The 20,501-nt window shown below is 54.3% G+C and overlaps 1 protein-coding gene across 1 annotated transcript in view; it reads right to left on the reverse strand.

Annotated features, from left to right (window-relative positions):
- Nucleotides 1-2,131: 2,131 nt before the first annotated feature.
- The window catches only part of RAB11FIP5 (RAB11 family interacting protein 5), a 33,932-nt gene continuing 15,562 nt past the window's right edge, over nucleotides 2,132-20,501 (reverse strand). Inside the window, exons 3-5 of the mRNA XM_027701921.1 lie at nucleotides 9,075-11,997; nucleotides 3,875-4,064; nucleotides 2,132-3,245 (exon numbers count right to left, since the gene is read on the reverse strand). Of these exons, the coding sequence (XP_027557722.1) occupies nucleotides 3,036-3,245; nucleotides 3,875-4,064; nucleotides 9,075-11,997 (3,323 nt within the window). The 3' untranslated portion in view covers nucleotides 2,132-3,035. The remainder of the gene's footprint in view (nucleotides 3,246-3,874; nucleotides 4,065-9,074; nucleotides 11,998-20,501) is intronic.

Below are 20,501 nucleotides of genomic sequence, written 5' to 3' on the forward strand. Positions count from 1 at the left end.
CCTATTGCTGGGAAAGCAGAAGATGGAAGGAACAGGTATTGCTGGAATGGCAGGAGATGAGGAAGCTCCTATTGCTGGAGAAGCAGGAGATGAGGAAGCTCCTATTGCTCTAAAGGCAGGGCATGGGGAAGAACCTATAGCTGGAAAGGTAAGGGATGGAAGGAACAGGTATTGCTGGAAAGGCAGGAGGTGAGGAAGCTCCTATTGCTGGAAAGGCAGGAGATGGGGAAGCACCTATGGCTGGAAAGGTAAGGGATGCAAGGAAAGGTATTGCTGGAAAGGCAGGAGATGAGAAAGCACTTATTGCTGGAAAGGCAGATGAGGAAGCACCTATTGCTGCAAAGGCAGGATTTGAGAAAGTACCTGTTGCTGGAAAGGCAGGAGATGGAAGGGGCAGGTATTGCTGGAAAGGCAGGAGATGTGGAAGCACCTGTTGCTGGAAAGGCAGATGGGGCAGCACCTCTTGCACTCCCGGCACCGCCTGCTGAGCTCTGAGAGTAACTTCAGATATTCGAGTGCAAAACATTCAAGCTTTGGAGCGACAAAAGGCAGAGCTGAGTAAGGCAGAGGGGGCTGAGGGAAGTGGTGAGACACGATGGAAGAGGAGGGGAGAAGGCAGGGAGGAGGTGCAGCGAGATCCTCAGAAACATTGGCACTTGTGTGTGGGGAGCACCTGCAGAGCCAACGCTGCCGGGGGAGAGCTCCAAGGAAGCAGATGTTTTTTAGGGAGTGAGGGAGCCAGTGTGGGATTCTCGTGTGAGATTCTGGCTCTGCTCCTCCCCCTTATTAATGCCCACTTGAGCTACACCTGCCCCTGCTCCCGGCCCTCATTCCCGTGCCGTGCTGCTTTTCCAAGGCTGGACTGCATTCCAGCTGCCCACAACTCCTCCCTGCCCGCCTTCAGCTCAAAGGAAGAGCTTCTCTGGGCACTCAGAAAGGGAATGTGGTGCTCAGGCCACGGGATCTGATTCTACAGGCAGAGAAATATTTCTGGGACTTTCTGAAATAGGAGAAACATCTTCCTTCTGAGCCTCACGTCTTATCCCAGAAACACAAAGGGAGGAGGAACATAAAGACAAGAGGAACAGGTAGAGAAGTGCAAACTCTCAGATTATTCCATATGAGGGGCCAAGGCAGGCAGGAATTGGAAGTTCATGGCTGGTACCTTCCCAGGTGATAAATCCTCCCCCTCACATGATGGTTTAACTAGACAGGACCAAACCTCCTTCTCTCCTGACCCAATACTGTCTTTATCCAGCTGTATTTTGTCTTGGAATATTTGGCCTGCTCTCCCTCCCCGTGTCATCTCCTAAACTCTCTGCCTCCCACGGTCCATGAGCTTCCTGTGCAGGATTCCTGCCAAGGACCCAAAGTACCTGCACACAGGGGTGGGAAGGCTCTGCATGTAAAAATAAACTCACTTCTTCGGATGAGCGGGAAAACAGAAGAGAAACCTGCCCCAGATGGGTCGTGTGGAAACGAGAATTGGATTTCAGAGCCTTTTTGGGTAGGAAACTGCTACTGTCCTATGGCAAAAGGCACAGTTTTTCAAAGTCATGGCATACATGGAAGTAAGGAGAGGAGAGCATGGAGGTTTTAAAAGAATCAAGTAACTTTGGGAGATACAGAAGAGGGAGAAGATGTCAAGACAGCTCAAATCCCACACCAACCAACCCTCCACCGCTTCTCTAGACAAAATCCTGGCAGGATGAGAGATGGAGCAACACCCTTTCTATCCCCTTCCACAGCATCTCCAACCCCAAATCTGTGCTGGATTCTCATTAAATCAGAGCCCTTTGGATGGTCACTCCATGGTCAGCAGCTGGAAGTACTCAGCTCCCAGCAGAGCTGGGCCCAAGAGATCCAACACTGGCATGTGGATGTGATCCAGCTGGAGCGGTGCTCGGCACTAACAGTGGCTGGAAGAGGGTCTGCCAGGATTCCTGGAATGTGTGCTGCAACAGGGAGTGTTTGGTGGGAGCCTGATCCCACAGGATGTCATGCAGAGGTGGCCAGGTGGTCAGACATCCATGAGCTTTGGTCCAATGGCATTTTCCTGTTGGGTTGGGAAAGACAACACAGAGCCAACGGTGGGGGCAGCCGTGGAGAGCAATTCCCACGGGATACTGAGTAGAAAATTGAGCTGTGGTTTATACACAAAGGAATCCCCCCGAGGCACAGCCAGGCTGGGGATGGGTTGGGTGGGAAGCAGGAAGATTTCCTGGAGCCCTCACGGTGCACCAACCATCACTTTTCCATGCTGCAAGCTGAGTTTTGAGGAGCTGAGGCAGCATCACCACTCTGCACCCACGGAGTGAAGGAGCCAACACAGCTCATGGTCAGGCAGTGACATTGGATCAAGTCCTTTATGGCCTCCAACCCCATTGTTGTCCCTTTGTGTAGCATCTCCCAGCGGTCAGGAACTGGCACAAACTGGAGCTGGCTCTTCAGACACAGACCCTTCATTCTGGGGGGTTAATGGGGCAGGAAGGGGAGGAGGCATCCAACAACAGCCCTGCTCTGCAGTCACTAACGTGCTGGGAGAGCTTTCCTGGGTTAAACATCCCCGCTGTCCTCAACCAGTTCAACACTATCCTCCAGCCAGGGGACACCACTTCAGAAGAGAGATGAGGAAGAGTGTGGGCAGAAGAGCAGCAGCAGCAGGATGAAGTCGTGGGCGAGGTGGTTTCCAGCTCTCAAATGTCCATGAGCCGCTTAAAGCACTGGCAGGGTGAGCGCCCAAGAAGATGGCACTTGGTCACAAGGACAGGAACCTAAGGAGGCATCTGCCTCAGGTGGAGGGCTCTGCTCCTCCCCATAGGGTGCACGACTGCCCATCATCCACCCTACAGTTCCCTGGAGCCAGAGCTGGGAGAAGCTTGGGCTGGGAAGGAGCAGACAACCTTTCCCGCTAAACTCTGCGAACGGAAGCCACTGGAGCCCTCTTGGAAGAGGAGGGGGGAGTGCAGGGATGTTTGCAGCGTGTTTAACTGGAGAAGTGCTCTAGGCGAGTGCTGCTGGTCTCTGGGCAGAGGTTACTTGGTGTTGCCTTCCCCCAGTGGGATCTGGAGGAGCGTGGGAGACTGTTCCATGATGCGAACCAGCAGCTGGTCAATGTAGTTCTCCAGTTCGTGGATGTGCTCCTCCTTCTTGCTCAGCTCCATCTCCCTCTGCAGCAGAAGCTGGATGAGCTCGTCGTGGGTCAAGTGGTAATACTTGGCTGACTGGTCCGGCACGGTGGGATCCTGTGGTAGAAACCAAGAGGAACATCCAATGAATCAAATTAACATCCCTGCTCCCTTTAATGTTTGCAGGGTGCAGCGACAACCAGAGCAATCCTATTTTTCTGTCTGTCTTCTTTCCAAATCTGGAAAGGCTGGAGCATCATAGAGAAGCAGGACCCACCCAGACCTCACCCCAGAAAAGCTGAGATGCTCATAACCCACAACCTGAACTACCTGTGGCACCACAAAGGGTGCAGCAGGGTTGTCCTTGTCTAGTGGAAGGTGTCCCTGCCCGTGGCAGGGGGTTGGAACAAGATGGTCTTTTAGGTCCATTCCAACCCAAACCATTCCATGGTTCTATAACCAGGGATTCACTCACACACTGAACAATAAAAAACCCCAAACCGAAGCAAGCAATGGGAGAACAATGATGGGATGAGAAGGTCCAGAGACCAGGTCACGGAGGAAGGGAGGCTGGTGGGAGTCTGACATCCATCCTGAGCAACCAGGATCCAGGATTAATACTCACCTTGTGCCAGGACCCTGTTCTACCTCCTCCAACACCAGTTCTTTGCCCCTGTGCCCCCGGCTGTGGGACACCTGGAGCAGGTGTGGGCGCAGCTCTCACCTCTGAGGCGGAGGGTTCCTACCTTTAACTTCTTGGAGTCCGTTTTCTCCGGGTGGGAGGTCGGGGCCACGGGCTGGACACTGCTCGTGGTGACTGTCCTCAGCTTCTCCAGGCCATTGCTCAGTGCTGAGGTCAGGCTGGATCTGTGCTGCTGCTTCCTCTCAGCAGAGACCTCCTGCACCGCGGCGCTGATGGGCTTCACCGGGTGGGGACTGGGGAGAACAAGGTGGGACAGTTATAACACCCTCCCGAGCTGGGCAGCGACACTGCTGCCCCTCCCTGCGGATTTTACAGGGATGGAACCCACTTGGAAGCTTTGGACACACCTAAATCCTGCGGCTGTGTTGCCCAAAGCTCTCCTGCTCCGAGGAGAGCGAGGAGAAGCAGCGCCCTGTGGAGCAGGCAGCCCATGGAGCCATTTCCACCCAGAGAGGAGAACAGGAGCTCCAGGACACGTGTTTGGCTGAGACACAGACCAGGCCCTGCGTCCACACCGTGCTCACTCCACACTGGGAATGCTGTGGGTCAAAACTCCCACAGGCTGCCGGGTGTTGGCGCCCATGGGAAGATCAAACCCGGGTGCAGTGTGATCAGAGGATGCCCAGAAGGGCATTGTATTGTCCAGGAGCCCCCAAAATTAGAGTAGGAGGTCACCACTGATGCTTCAGCGATGCTCCAGCCCAAGAGTTGGGCTCCACCTGCCTGGAAGCCACCACAGAATTTGTCCCCCTCCACTGGGCCAAAAGGGAGAGTGAGAAGTCAGTTAAGGGGGAATTAACATTTTCATTTATTTTTGCCTCACTCTTCACCCAAAAGGTTTTTTTTCTCGCTTAAACAAAGTCTGTTTGCTTTCAGCAGGATGGAAAGAGAAGTGACCTGATTCTACCTTCCTGCAAGGAACAGGGCACCATCCCTGGGATGGAAAGATCCAAGGAACAGGCAAATCTGGGCACCATCCCTGGGATGGAAAGATCTGAGGAACAGGCACACCTGGGCACCATCCCTGGGATGGAAAGATCCAAGGAACAGGCAAACCTGGGCACCATCCCTGGGATGGAAAGATCCGAGGAACAGGCAAACCTGGGCACCATCCCTGGGAGGGAAAGATCCAAACATCTACCCAGGAACTCTGCAAAGCCTCTGCTCTCATGGGGTGCAGCAGCCACCCTGCAAAAGGGTGACAATCCCAACTGCTGTGTGTCCAAACGGGGCTGGTGTCCTTGTACCTTGTTCATGGTGGTGGGATCAGGATGTCCCAAACTGTCTCCCCGTCATGCTGATGGTCTGGAAGTTCTCTTCAACCACTGTGATGCCTCCTGCCAACCATGTGTTAGGAGAGGACAACACTGGTAGCCACTGAGCAGCTCCAACAAGCCAAAGGATCAGCTTCCTTAATGAGGGGAAGTGGAGGGGCAGCACTGATCTCTTTCCTCTGGTGACCAGGAAACTGAGGGAACAGCCTGAGGTGTGCCAGGGCAGGCTCAGGTTGGATCTCAGGGAAAGGTTCTTCCCCCAGAGGGTGGTTGGGCAGTGCCCAGGCTCCCCAGGGCAGTGGGCATAGCCCCAAGGCTGCCAGAGCTCCAGGAGGGTTTGGACAACACTCTCAGGGACAGGGTGGATTGCTGGGGTGTCTGTGCAGGGCAAGGAGTTGGACTGGATGATCCTGGTGGGTCCCTTCCAGCTCAGGATACTCTGTGATTCTATGAACTCTTGTCAGAGCTGTTCAAGCATGTGGACACAGCCCAGGGTTCCTGGGCAGCTTGAAAGGATGAAGAGGGATCCATGGACCTCACTGGGAGCCCACTGAGTGTCAGGGCTTGGAGAAGTTGCCTCAAAAGCTCCCTACTGGGGGACCAAACCCTGCACCACCAGAGCTGTCACCACCAGGCTACAAACGGTCCAGCAGTTGTGAGGAGAACACTGGGGGAGACACCAGGACTCCTTATCACAGCCAGACCTGAACATAAGCAGCTCCAAATGTCACCATCACCTGGTGCATCCCCACAGCCAGGACAGAGACACCACAGGTGTCCAAACCTTGGGACCAAACTAGTATAACTCTACAGAACAAAATCCAGCCTTGGGATGCCAGTGGGATAGTTTGGATGCATTCTGAAAGCAGGGGGATGTTCCCCACTGCAAGTCTGGTCACAGGCCCACAGCCAGTGGGAACAGTCATTTCTGCAGAGCTGGAAAAGGTATTTTTAAAAATAAATCACAATCCCACTCTTTCCTGCTCAGGGAGTGGTGTGTGCAGGGCTCTGCCCCCTCCACTGGTCACTCTGAGAAGGTCCAAAAGCTGGAGGCATTCCTCCCCCTGCACCTGCCCCAGGATGGTTGGCACCAGGTCCTTCCAGGGGAGCAGGGGCTGTTTCACACCTCGCAGCCAGGTCTGAAGTTCTGATGGATCCTCCAAGAAGCTGGACCTGCTTCCATCCGCTGGTTGATGAACGTGAACTTGGGAGAACTAATTCCTCACACTGAGTGGACCCAAGTCCAAGGTGGAGCTTAACAGGTCTGGGTGAAACCTCTCAGGGTGAGAGTGGCCCAGCCCTGTCCCCCTTCTCTGAGCCAGCCTTGCTGTGTCACAGCTTCACCGACACTCCCAAGGTCACTGCTGAGCACAGTGACAAAAATCCCTCTGAAATTAAGTCTTTATCACCCCATTAAAATGCTTCTCACAGGGAATGAGACAAGAAAGGGCAAATCCAAGGGAATCGATCTGCTGTGGAGCAGCACACAGCATCTAAGGGTCAGATCTCCATGGAGAAAGGGACTCCAGGATGAAAGGGAATGACTGAACTCGGGATGAGATCTCCCAGGTCTATCCATGGATGTGCCAGGCCACTCTCCAAGCTCCAAGGGCTCTACAAGGACTGCATTTAGATCACAGACACTGTGATTTAACCTGAAGCCTCATTTTCAGCAGATGATGGTTGTGCTGCACCCCTGACGTGAGGAAGGCACAAAGCAGCGTGTGCCAACATCACCCTGGCACCTGTGATGTCTCCGGTCCTGTCACCTGCCAGCACCATGGCACACTGGAATAGTCACACACCTAAGTTCCTCAGGGATGGTTGAGGAGCTGCACAACTGCTGCACCCCTCCAAGGCAGCAGAGTCCCTAAAGGACTGTCCCTGAGGTCCCACCTGTCCCAGGGATGTCACCAAAGTCACCTTCCCAGCAGTGAAGGCACCACTTCACCCTTCTTAAAGCGACAAGGACCCTCCACACACCTGATTGTCACAGCTGATGCTCTGAGCACCCACCTTACCCCAGTGGCCACACAAGATGACCAGCAGAGCCCTCTGGCCACTTGGGAAGGGGACATGGGACCCCACACCCGGTTTCCAGCTCTCCTGAGGAGGACACACAACCCCAGCACAACAGACTCTCAACAATCCACACCAGGTACCAGCTCCTCCTTCGCCTGATGGAACAAAAAGGACACTTTTGTCCCAAAAAGTGTCCCTAAAGCCAAGCTTTAATGCCTGTCCTAAGGTTGAAGTCTTCCCTTTTTCCTTCCACCTTTTTTCTGCCATAGCTTTTCTTGTCCATGTGCCATCCTAACAGGGGAGGATTCTGGGAAACGGAAGCGTGGCCATGGGCACCTGGAAAAGGTCCCTTCCAGCTTTCCTCTCTTCACCCCATGACAATTATCACTTCTCCCCAGTCTTATGAAGCACTGCAGAACCTCAAAGCTTTCCAGAGACACCTGGAAACTCTTCAAAGGCTCTTCAATCACAGCAGGAACCAGAGCAGAGAAGTTCCAGGACTTCCCAGCTGTGTGTCACGACAGAAACCAGCACTGATAGGACGACCAGCCCTCAGGTCCAAGCCCATTTCCATCCCAGGAGCCAGCCAGGCCTTGGATGGATGCACAACCAAGCTTGAAGATGACCATGAGCTTGTCTTATCGACACAGAGAGTCTTGTACTTCCCTCACTGCCTCATTTTACCCTTTGGGACTGCAGGACACTTCTCTTTCCATGAAACACGCCAAGGTTCAGGAGGTTTCTGTATCCCATCCCTGCAAATTTTGAACCAGGTTATCTGCTGCGGGATGAATAATCCAATTAAAAATGATTTGAGGATCTGGACTAAGTAATAAGAAAAATTATCAGCCAACAGCCCCAGTTCTTGCTCCTGAGACCATTTTGCTCCTCAAATCCGCTCTCAAGCCAAGGAAGGATCCCATGAAGAAGGGCTGGAGCTCAGCTGAGTTTTGCTGGCCCAGCCTTCTCCCCTTTCTCTCCCCAGGGCTGTGACCAACATTGTTCTTGGGCCAGGTGGGATTTTACCATTTCAGTGCCCCCGTGAAGCTCCATTTGCCTCATGATCAGCAAGGCTGATCAAGTAAATCCCTGCTAGAGCTCAATAAATCACCGTAAGAGCTTGATCCTTGGGCAGACAGAGCCCAGGACAACCTTTTCCTGCCTGGGCAGAGCAGGGGAGGGAATACCAGGAAAACTTGATGAACTGAAGGACACAGAGCAAAGCTCCATGCCCAAAACTCACCATCTTTACTTCATGGCTTCTACAAGCCCACAACTGGCCTGGGAGGAGGAACATTCCCTTCTTTCCACCATGGATCCCCCTTCCCATTCCCGTTATCCTCAAGGCTAAATCCCACTTGCCTCATAACCAACGGGCATCTCGGCAGGAGGGAGGGGAGAATTTTGCCCTGGTGAAACTACTCTCTTTTTTTTTTTGGCTATGGAGAGAAGAAGGTTTTTTTAGTACCTGATGGGCATTCCAAAGGAAAGGAACCAAAGCTGAATGAATGGAAAGGGAAGGGGCAGCAGCTGTGCACATGCCATGAGGGAACTCAGGAGAGCACGAACGGCCGGGAGCTCTCCTGGCAGCCATGGAGAAGGCATTTATTTTTGCAAGCACGGGGAAGATGATGGAGCCAAAATTAGCACTGAGGGAAACGCGGGTGCAGTGGCTGAATTTCCGGCTGGGGGGGAATCGTGGATGCCTCGAACCATTTGCCCTCATTAGGGAAAACACAGGACACCAGTGGCCATTCCGTGATCCCAGAAAGCCAAGGCTTCAACCAGTTCAGGCTGGACCCTCTGGGACCACGGGAAGGTGAGGGAAGAGGACCTGCAGCAACGCACACGGAGCTGCCGACACCGCGCCGGGGTCCTCCAGGAAGGGAGTCGGGACTCACCTCTACCAAAACTAACACACCCTTCGCCTTCCCCGGAGTAGCTCACCTGGTCGTCTGCTGGAAAAGGGGCTTCTCAGCTGGCTGTGTCTCCCTGGGCAAAACCACGAGCGCTGAAGCCTGTGTGTCCCCGGGCTGCGGCAAAGGGCAGGGCTGGGCGGCTGCGCGGCTGGAGGCGGCGGGGACCCCGCGGAGGCTCGCGGGGAACACGGCAGGGGAGGGGAAACCAAACTGCTCGGGGTTAGTGGCAGCCACGAGGAAAGGGGTGGAGAAGGCCAAGGGCTGGCTGGCATGCGGGAAGGGAGGCTGCACGAGCGGGTGCCCGGCGGTGGGGTTAGCGGGCAGGAAGCCTTGCCCGAGGGCTTCCTCGTGGAGGCCGGCAAAGCTGAAGTCGCCCTGGTCAAGCTTTTCGGGCAGCGCAGCTTGAGCAGGGAGGAGGGGGGGGTCTGGGGGTGTCTCCACGAAGGGGTTGCTTGGGGAGTTCGGGCTGAGGGCCAGAGTAAAGGGGTTTTTCGGGGACGGAGCTTCCTGCTTGGGCCTCTCCTCCGCCCTGTCTGGCTTCCAGAAATCCGCCTTCTTGAAGTCTATCCTGCTGTCTGCCGAGTGCCACGGCCCCTCGGGCTCGCTGCGGGGGGGTCTGCCCTGCTCTGCCTCCTCAGGAGGGCTGGCCACTGCCATGGGGGCACAAGGCTCAGGCCGGTGTCCCTCTTGCCCCTCACCATCATCCCATGCCGGCTGCGGCCGGGGTGGGCTCTCCCCACGCGCTAACCTTGGGCTGAGACCAGCGGGATGAGCAGCTGCCTCCTCCTGCTCTTCCAGAGCCGTCCAGAACATTTCCGGCTGGCTCAGGCCTAGCTTGGAAGGTGGGTTTAGTCCTGAAACGTTGAGCTCCTCAGGGAATGGCTCCTGTGCGGAGGCCATCTCCCACTTGGCATTGTCTGTGGGCCCCGTCTGAGGGGACAAACGGGGCTGGCTCCAGCTCTGCTCAGCACCCGACTGGCCTGATCCGTCCAGGGAGAACTTGGATGCGCAGGTCTCGAACTGCTCAGCCACATCCGTCTCGTTCATCTCCGATGGGTCTTCCCCCAGAGAGGTGTCCCCTTTTCCCAGCTCGCTGGCTCTCGCTGCTGAGTCCGCACACTCAGCACCCTTGGAGACCAGAAACTCCCTCCCGGCTTCGGCGATGTCCACTCCCAGGGCAGGAGGGCTGGGAGATGCCGGGACAGAGGGCTCGCTGCTCACACGGCTCCTTGGCAACTCCACATCTGCTTTTGGGCGCTCGGTGTCTTCCCCTCGCTCCTCGCTGCCTTGTTGTGGGCCACGAGCCTCCTCCTCTTCCCCGTCCCCTCCGACGCCGGCGGCCGCGAACCACCGGGGAGGTTTTGGGGGCGGCACCGCCGAGCCGGCCACGATCTCCTCCCGCTCTTGGGTCCCCGTCCACGGGGAGAGGACGACGTGCCTCTCACGGATGTCAGAGCTGAGCTTTACAAGGCTTTCACTGGCCTCCAGCCTCATGCTGGCCTGGAGCCGGTACACCGACGTGCGGATGTCGAACGCGTCCTCCTCATTCCCCGCGCCCTGGAGCTCCGTCCCCTGCTCGGGAGGGGCAGGGAGCGGCCGTGCTGCCACCTCCGCCAGCACCCGCGGGGGCACGGCCACCACGTTGCTGCCTGGCAGGGTTTCGGGGGCGAGCTCGGGGGGGAAGGTGCTCCTGGGCAGCACACGGGCGGCAGCACGGGACGCGCTGTTGGCTTCGAAGGCGCCGTCGCCGAGGAAGGCGGGTCGTGGGCCGAACACGCTGTCCTGACCCACGCGCTCCTCAGCCACGCTTTGGGTGCTCTCTGAGGGCTCAGGAGCAGTTTCGGTGGCTATGGTCATCCAGCCATTTGTCCCTGCACTAGAGGATTCCTCCTCATCACCGTCCCCTCCCTCCCTGGTGCTACTTCCAGCGGTCAGTGCTGTCGAAGCCTCTTTTTCCGCGGAGTTTCCCGACGCAAACGCGGCTGTCCAAACCATGGGCGTGCTGCTCTTCCTCCTCCTCCCCATGGACCCTGCAGACACGGGGCTCAGCACGTCCTCTATCACCGTGGCCTCCTGGGTTGTGCTCACCAAGTTGGCCCCCACATCTAAACTGGAGAAATTTGTCCAAGACCGAAGAGCCGCGGGTATTTCACCGCCCATTTGGGAATCGGCCTTTTCGAATCCTTGTGTGCCCTTCTCATGGGCTGGCTTGGCTGCTCTCTCCGTTGGGCTGGCAGCATCAGCATCATCGATGAAAGCCATGCCCTCTGCTGCCAGGGAAGCAAAGAAGTTTTCCTTCTTCCCTTCTGGCTTGAGCCTGCTGGTGGCAAAGGCATCGAAGGTATCGTCCCACTCCGAGAGTGGCGGAGGGACAGCGGGTTTGGTGTCCGGAGGAGGAAGGTCTCCTTGTGATGGGGGAGTGGTTTCAGGAACGGGGACACCAATGCTTTTGGCTGGAGACTCCCTCTCTGGGTCTGTGTGCCTTAGGGAGGCAGAGGGACTGCAATCCTCAGAGGAATAAAAGCTCCCAGCGACCTCTGGTGAAGCATGCGGCCCACACGGGAAACTAGAGAAAAAGTGAGTAGGTGAAGGAGAATTTAGTACCTGGTCAGCGAGGAGGTCCTCAAAGAAGGGATTGCTCTGCAGGGAGTTGAGGAATGGGTTGGTGGGGGACAAGCATCCGGCCTGACTGTCTCCAGTAGCGGGAGGGAGGTTAGAGCTTGGCATGCGAGCGAGATGGGCAGGAGGAAACGGGGCGGGGGAGCAGGGAGGAAAATGAGAAGGAGCATCTGAGCTGGTTTCTACCTGAGGAGACACTTCCAGGCTGTGGAGGGAAGACAAAACAGTCCTCCTGGTTAATGCTGTGACAGAGCTGTGAGCACACACCACACACACCACAAACGCTTCGGTCCAAGCAATGCAATGACCAAACACATTCTCGGCTCTTGTTAGGCAGAGCAATGATTATGGAGTCAAGGCGTGGAAAGGGCATGCACGACACAAAGGAAAGGGCAGCCCTTCTCCTAGAACAGTCCTCCACGTTCCCCTCTCTGCCTCAGCAAGCTCAGGAGCCTGAGAGGTTTTTCCCACCTCCTGCAGCCCAAGGACTCGGCTCAGATTTTGGTCCCGACGCTGGTGCCCCAACCAAGGGCAGGTTGTGCAGGAGGAGCCGGGCTGGGCCCTTGGATCGGGATTGCTTGAACCAGTAAAGGCACACGGGAGTCTTTCCCAGCTTACCCCAGTCCCTCATGACTTGTTTGCCAACACTACCAGGATGGCAGCAGACATGGAGCTCCCTCTTGCACAGGATCGGGGGGAGCACAGCTCTAAGTGGCCAAGGAACAAGAGCCAGGCAGGAAGGAGCAGGATGTGACCCTGGCTCCATTCTGGACTCTGCCCAGCCTCCCACATGCCCTTTGTCGTGTCACTTCTGGCCTCAGATCCCAAGATGCCTGGAAACCCCCCATGGGGAACCCCAAGGAGGAGGAAGGGATTCAGCACATCCTGAATTCAGACTCTCAGTCCCCTGGAGGAGGCCAGTTCTTTGCTGCCTTTTCAAGAGGGACTACACTGACCTTTCTTTGGGATTTCATTGACCTTCCTTTGGGAACAACTCCAGCAACGTGCATCACCACCCCCAAGGAAGGCTCACCAGGCTCAGTGGTTTTCACATCCCAAAGCGTGTGGTGTGAACACTCCACACCCCAACCAGTGCTCCAGCTGCCACTCTCCCTTCTCCTGAGCCCCCATCCCCTTGATTCACCCTTGGAAGGAGCATTCCCATCCCCAGGATAGGGGCACTCAGCACCAGAACTGATCCATTGGGATTACGGCCACAAGTTTCAGAGCTCCCACTTTTGGTTTGGGAGAAACAAGGACATGGATCAACCAGCACTGGGCATATCAAAGTTTAACAAGGAATGAATAAATGAATTGCTTTGCCACCATCCACAGGGTCTGTCCAGCCCTGGGGTCACAACTCGGGATTTCCCTCCTGAGCTGCTGGAAGGGATTGCAGGAATCACCGGAAGATCAGAGTCAGACACAAAATCAAGCAAAAAAAAGTTGCTTGGACAACTCTTTTCCCGTTATTGTGGATGCACAAAACACCTTGGACACGTTTTAAAGCACAAAAATGCCATCTTGAGGCAAAAGCTGACGCTGTGGGCTGGTGCAGCCGGTTGGCTTTAAAGCAGGAAGGGCGACAGCCAGCAGCGCCCCTCGGACCACGAGCGATGCCCCAACCATGTGGTCCCACTTCTGGCAGCTTCAGAGCCCCCCTCATGCATCACCCTTGGAAAGGTGCTTATTTATGCCATCAATGGCACCAAAATCCCCTTATCCCAGTTTTTAGGTGGAAAAAACATGGACAGGAAGCGGCCGGGAGCGACGGGCTCGGCTCCAGCAGCCACCGGACGCTGCGCTGGACACCACTGAGCAGAATTAGGGATCCAGGGACACAAGAAGGCTCAAAACCTTCATTTCTACTCAAACCTGCAGCTCACTTGTGGGCAGAGACAGCTCGTGGGTGCCCTCTCCTGCTGTCACTAAGCAGTGGTGGCCGTGCCCATCCCGGTCCCCAAACGTCCCGGCCGTGCTCCGACGTGTCTCCGTGTCCTCTCCTGCTCGGACCAGGGTGGAAAAACCACCCTGGGCAGCCCAGCTCTTCACAGGTGTGCACAGATCCCCAGAAGAAGTGATGGGAGAAGCTGATGGACCTTTAGGCACAAACCACCCCAGAGAGACCAGGAGCCGGTCTCTGCTTGGAAGCCGACGTCTCCCGGCATTCCCAACCCGGGAATCAGCGTGTGGTTGCACCTTTTTCCCTAATCACCCTCATGTTTAAGCTTCCCAGAAGAGAACCACAGCTGCTCATGATCTAAAGAGGCTCACAACATCCACAAATGGGTTTTAACAGGGCAAAACATGGTAAATTTTCCTTTCCAGCTGGAAAAAGAAGGCGGCAAAGCCCAAGCTGGACCACCACGATGTGGGGTTGGTGCAATGTCACACCCCACTGCCCTCCCTCTGCTCGTCCTGCTCCTCGCTGGCACTTGCTTCCATGGTTTGGTCCAGATTAAGATCCATGATTTGTGACTCTGCCTAAACATCCCTTAGTGCTGAGTAAGAGCATCCAAAGCCTGATCCAGCTCTGCTGGGCTCCAGCTCTAAACGGCTCCAGAGCATTAATCAGCTGCAGGCTCCTAATGAGCACTCCCTGCTAACGACCTTCAGAGCTGCCAGAAGGCTGAGTGGGTGAAGCTCCTTCCTCGGGGGGAAAGGTTGATGCCACAGCAGCCCCTCACCCCAAACTGCACCTGCACAGGTGGAGGAACAGCCTCGAGGTCCCTTCAAACCCACCCAAGATGATCCTGTCTTCATTCCCCAAGTCATCACAGAATCATGGAATGGTTGGGAGTTGGAAGAGACCTTAAAGATCATCCGGTTCCAACCCCCTGCCATGGGCAGGGACACCTTCCACTAGACCAGGTTGCTCCAACCTGGCCTGGGACATTTCCAGGGATCCAGGGGCAGCCACAGCTTCTCTGGGCAACATGGGCCAGGGCCTCCCCACCCTCAGAGGGAAAAATTTCTTCCTCATATCCCACCTAACCCTGTCCTCTGGCAGTGGGAAGCCATTCCTGTCACTCCAGGCCCTTATAAAGTCATGATGAGGCTCATGGGGTGCTGGACTTGCTGACAATGGCCAAATCTATAAACACAGAACTCAAATCCATCTTTTTTTGTCAGATTCCAGTTTTCCTGCTCTGAAACCCCCCTATGGAATTTTCCTTTCTGTCCTGAGTGAGCTCACAACATCCACAAAGGGGATTTTTCCTGTCCCCATTCCTGCTGGGACCCACCGGGGTTTGCTCAGGAGCTGCACAAGCCCCTCTCAGCTGCAAACTCCAGGCAGAAGAATCATGGAATTCTTTAGGCTGGAAAAGCCCCTTAAGATCATCCAGTCCAACCATTCCCCCAGCACTGCCAAGGCCACCACTGACCCCATGTCCCCAAGTGCCACATCCACAGGGATTTTAAATCCCTCCAGGGATGGGGACTCCACCACTGCCCTGGGCAGCTGTGCCAGGGCTGGACAACCCTTTCCATGAAGGAATTTTCCCTAATATTCAACCTAAACCTCCACTGGTGCAACCTGGGGCCGTTTCCTCAGAATCTGTGACTTTCCCCCGAGTTTTCAAATTGCACCGTCACCGTTCCACCCCTTTCCTTGGCACAAACACCTTTGTTTTGGTGACCAGCCCGGCACTGGCAGAAAACCTCTCTCTCCACGAATAATCCATCCCTAAAAAAGCCCCTTTTCCCCTTCTCCCCGATGCTGGAAGTGCTCAGTGAAACGAGGAGCGGAGGACGGCGGATTCCTCTAGAGGGAAACCTCCGCTTGCAGCAGCCTGGTGGAAGCTCTTTGCAGCACTGAAACGCTGACTCACCCTCCTCCTCCTTTTCCTTCTCCTCCTCCTCCTCCCATTCCCAGCAGAAGGCTCTGCCAGCCAAAATAAATAGCGGGTACCTTTCTGCCCTCATTTATTTGTTTGGCAGCACTTCCCAGACGCGTTTTAGCCTCTCAGCAATAGGGGGGGGGGAAAAAAAGGGAATAAAATATTGCTGAGCAACCCCCTGATGGAAAAAAAATTAAAAAAAAGTCTAGTGGAAAGAGCTTGTTCAATGCAGGAAGATTTTTCCCTGTGGATGGATCCCAGCCTGGATTTCAGGCTCAGGGCAGCGCCCCCAGCTCTGCAGTGACAGAGCACCAGCCCCGGCCCGTCTGCAGGAGGGTGGGTGACTCTGCACCGTGCAGATAAAACAGCACATGCGCTGGAAAAGCCGGAGTTTGGGGAGGGCAGGGATAAATCCACCCGTAATATGCCGAGGGGAAGAGCTGTGCTGAAGCTCAAGTGGAAAATCCCTCCTAGGAGGGCTGGGTCCAGGGATGCGCCGCGACCCTCCCGCTCACAACCTGCCTTTTGCCCCGTTTTTCCATATTTTTGGGTGGAAAAATGGGGTGCTGGGGGCGCTGCAGCAGCTTCAAAGCCTGGCAGGGAGCAGGAATTTCCTCCCACCCGCAGGAGAAGGGATGGCACAACAGGATTGGTGCAGAAAGGGGCTGGGAAGAGATGGGTACGGCACCCCGGGACATTTTTGTGCAGGGTGGGAACCCAAGAGGGAATGAGTCAGGAAATATAAGCAAATGCTGCTTTTAAATAGGAATTCTGGGGATGAAAGAACTGGATTTACCCCTAATAAATTATCTGTAACAATTATCTGTGCAATAACCACTTTACTTTCCCCTTGGGCCTCACCTGTCCATCATCCTGATTAATATGGACAAATCCTCCTTTATAAGCATTTGCTCCCAAAACCAGGGGAATAAAAAAAATAATTAAAAGAAATCTGGGTAGTAGGAGCCCAGATGCAAATTTCCAACCCCAATTCCCACTTTCAGGAGTGGGAGTGGGGCTGTGCTTTACCTGGACAGCTACAAAGCATTTTTGTGTCATCAGGGCTGAGCTGGTGCCAGCTTTGGATCCGACTCACCATCCTGCTCCGTGTCCATCCCTGGGAAACGCAGGCTCAGCAGGAAAAAGGGAGGTAGAAGCATTTTAAGAGCCATTTCCAGGCTCCTCACACTGATCCCAGCTCCACCCCTACAACTGATCCGATGCAGGCGTTGCAGCTCTCCTGGACACAAGACCTGGGCCAGAGACGTGATCCTGACGGCTCCCACAGGGATTCATCCACTGTTATCCACGACATCCTGGTTCTCACATCATGGCCTTCATCTTCCTCTTCATCAAACTCTGCAGCTTCCCAGGTTCTGCTCTGGAACTCCCCATTAATGGTGCTTTGGAGGGGGTTGTCCCACTCGTCTGTGTTTAATCCCAAAGCTGCCAGCCTGTCCTGCTCCAACCACTCCAAATGTTCTCCCCATTTCCAGCATTTAGGAAATGTATTTTTTAGGAGTGCATGAGAAACAGTGAGGAATTTGAGTCAATATTTGGCCTCACTGCTGGATCCAAGGGGGTGAACTCTGGGAAGGGGAGCGACAGAGGAGGTGGGGGAGGGATTTTACATCTTCCCCACATGAAAGCAGCAAAGAAGGAAGGGGTTTTAACCTGAAAATGGAACTAATGCAACTATTTTTACAAGACAGAGCACAATTTCTCTCTTTTCCTACTGCCAAGGCCAAGAGGGAGCCCCTTTTTTATCATGGGGATTCACACCACAGGAAGCAGGACCTGCAGGGCTCTGATAACATTGTAGGAAAGCCTGAAAAACACTCCAACCGATTGTTTTAGCCCCAGGCTTTGCCTCAAATAAACCTGCTGAGCTTCTTCCTTACACCACAACCCTTGACCACCCAACCTTAAAAACAACAAACCCCAAACAGCCTTTTATTCAGCCTCCAAAGAGCAAACACCATCTTCCTACTGCTCCCATTCAACCCAGTATCAAAGCCCCGGGAGCTCACATGGATTAGCAAAGCCAGGGAGCTGCTCCCCTGTCAAGAATCAAGGAAAAACATCTGTAAATAAGGGCTGAAGGCTGAAAAGTCTTCGTTCTCTCCCCAGGCAGGTTTGCAGCTCTGGCTCATGTGCTGATGGCTCAGCAAAACCCACCCAAAAACAGAACAAAAAAACCCTTTTTGTGAAGCTGAAGTTCAACCCAGCCCAAAGTCAGCAGCTCCTTATTTTAGAAAGGGTGTGTTTTGCAAGAGCAAGTGTTTCAAGGCGAGCTGTGCCAAGCTGGTCTGAGCTGCAGGCGAGTTTTAAACCTCAGCTGGAACCATCCTTCTAATTACAGACCTTCTTAACTAATTACAGGTTGAGGTTTTCGGTCTTGCAAAAGTGACTGATTTTGATGCTCTCACGCCACGTTCAGCTCCAGGGGAAACTTGACCTCTCCACGGTGGGCACGAAGGTGAGGAGATGCTGCTGACAGGAGCCACAAAGCTGAATTTCCAGAATCAGGAGAGCAGGAGGGAAAAAGTCCTTTCTGCAAGTCAAAGTCAAAGACTTCAAACTGCTTCGTTCAGAGGTTGGTTCTCTCCAGAACAAAGGTTAATCCATCTTCAGGCCTACAAGTTACATTGGTAGCTGAACAGCTCCTCCAGCTGCAGATGGATATTCACAGAACCCCCACAGATCACAGAATCATGGAATGGTTTGGGCTGGAAGGGACCTTCAAGATCATCCAGTCCCACCCCTGCCATGGGCAGGGACACCTTCCACTAGACCAGGTTGCTCCAACCTGCCCTTGGACACTTCCAGGGATCCAGGGGCAGCCACAGCTTCTCTGCCCAACCTGGGACAGGGCCTTCCCACCCTCACAGGGAGGAATTCCTTCCCAATATCCCATCTAACCCTGCCCTCTGGCAGTGGGAAGCCACCAAGACCTAACAAGCTCTTTGGCATCTTTGAGCTGACTCAGAGTTGAGGTCCACGAGGTCCCTCTGTGTGAGGAAGGAGAATAAAACCAGAGTTCTGTGTAATTAGAAGAAGTAATGACCTCGTAATTAATGGCCAGGAAAAATGAAGCACCAGGACAGAGACACATCATCTCCCTGGGATGATGGAAAGGCCACTTCTGCATCAAATCAGACTCAGGCACCACCTGCCACCACTTGCCACCTTGCAATGCTTCCCAAAGGTTCTCATCTATCCCACTCCCAAATCCCTGGATGCTGGGAGGGAGAAACCCCATTCCCAGCCAGGCAGCTCCAGCGCTTCCCCATCCTCCATTAGACACTTCTCCCAACATCCACTTTAAATCCCCCCCTGCTCCAGTTTAAGCTCATTATTTCCCATTTTCAATTGCAAACTGCAGCTAAAACCCACTCAGATGTTTCTAAACGCCCCAAAAAGGGGCTCCTGGGAATTTGTTCCCTCCATCCCGCACCGCTCCGAAGCCATTCCTATTTCTGGGAGAGAGAATCCCAGCTGGAGGAGCTGCTGTCACACGGCTCATCCAAGTTTTTCCTTGTAAAGACAGACGGGATCCTCAGCAAAACGACTCCCAGCAAAGCTCGGCTTCGGCTGAGCTTGAAATTAAACTGTGAGAGCAGTGAAGTGGATTTAAAAAGAAAAAAACATGGAGTGAAAACCCTCTGAGAAAGGAAAAACGGTGGGAATGTGTCCAGCATTTTAGGAAAGGCAGGGAGTTGTTAGAAACCAGCAGAGTTTAAGGGCACCTTTGTGATTATCCGCTGGGTTGGATGCTCCAGGAACCAAATTCCAGCTGGAATCGAGACATCCCTGCCTTGAAATCAGCTGTGTCCAAGGGGAGTGGGACAGGCACAGCTCCTGCATCAGGCTGGAACACACAGCCCTGCCTGCCTCCTTCCCAGAACTTCCCAGCAGGAGGAAACCCACTGGTTTCTCACCCACTTTCCGAGGAAAAGGCTCCAGAGGGAGATGCAGAGGGCAGCTCTCATCCTGTTCCATCCCATCCTTTCCCATCCCATCCCATGCTCACAGTGCTTTGCTGGCTGGCTCAGGCAGCTTGTGGAATCCCTGCCTGGATACAGCAGGATTTTTATGGCTTGATTTTTTTATTCTAGGACTTAAAGAGCAGGTTTATTGTCCCAGAATTAGATGGAAAAATTAAAAGAACAATCCTGAGCGGGAATAGTCTGTCCTTCCTCAATGACAGGATTCAGAGACCAGTGTCCTTTAGGCTCATCCACAAATCTGGCACTGGGATGTGGCACCAAATCCCTACCAGGGTTTCAAGTGTTCTGGGAATCATGGAATCACAGCATGGTTTGGGTAGGAAGGGACCATAAAGATCATCTTGTTCCAACCAGGGACACCTCCCACTATCCCAAGTTGCTCCAAGCCCCATCCAACCTGGCCTTGGACACTTCCAGGGATGGGGAACAAAAGATCCATCCATAAGAATGCAGCCATGGCATTCCAAGGATCTCCCACTTGTCTCTCCAGCAGGAGCTCTCACATCCTTCCTGGTCCTTCCCATCCCTTTGTGCCAACCTTCTCTCTCCCATGACAGTTTTGGGGGGAAAGAGGCCTGTGGGATGGGATATTCCTGACCCAGGGAAGCAGCTCCCACCTGCCTCAGTTTCCCCAGCTCTGCCCATGGAACCTCAAGGCTTTGTGTGGGGCGAGGAGAGCAGGAATTCTGGAGGAGGAATTTCGGGAGTTGCCCCTGTCCTGAAGCCACACTGAGGGATGTGCTCATCCCTCTAAAAGGTTTAACCCATGTGGGAGCCTGTTTAGGTGGAATAAACCACGAGTGGCCTCCTCATTAAAGGAGGCTTAGACTGAATTCAAATCCTTCTGCTCAATAAATTAGGTTAAAGTCAGCCCAGATTAGAAAACCCCTCTAATGAATCAACCTTGTAGATTCAACCAGCTCTCGACTACTGGTTATTTTTTTCTGGCTGTTTTTAACCCATTTCCTGAGGGAAAGGGAGGAA

The sequence above is a fragment of the Neopelma chrysocephalum genome, unplaced genomic scaffold (genome assembly GCF_003984885.1).
Source record: "Neopelma chrysocephalum unplaced genomic scaffold, ASM398488v2 Primary Assembly neopelma1_174, whole genome shotgun sequence".
NCBI classification, from domain to species: domain Eukaryota; kingdom Metazoa; phylum Chordata; class Aves; order Passeriformes; family Pipridae; genus Neopelma; species Neopelma chrysocephalum.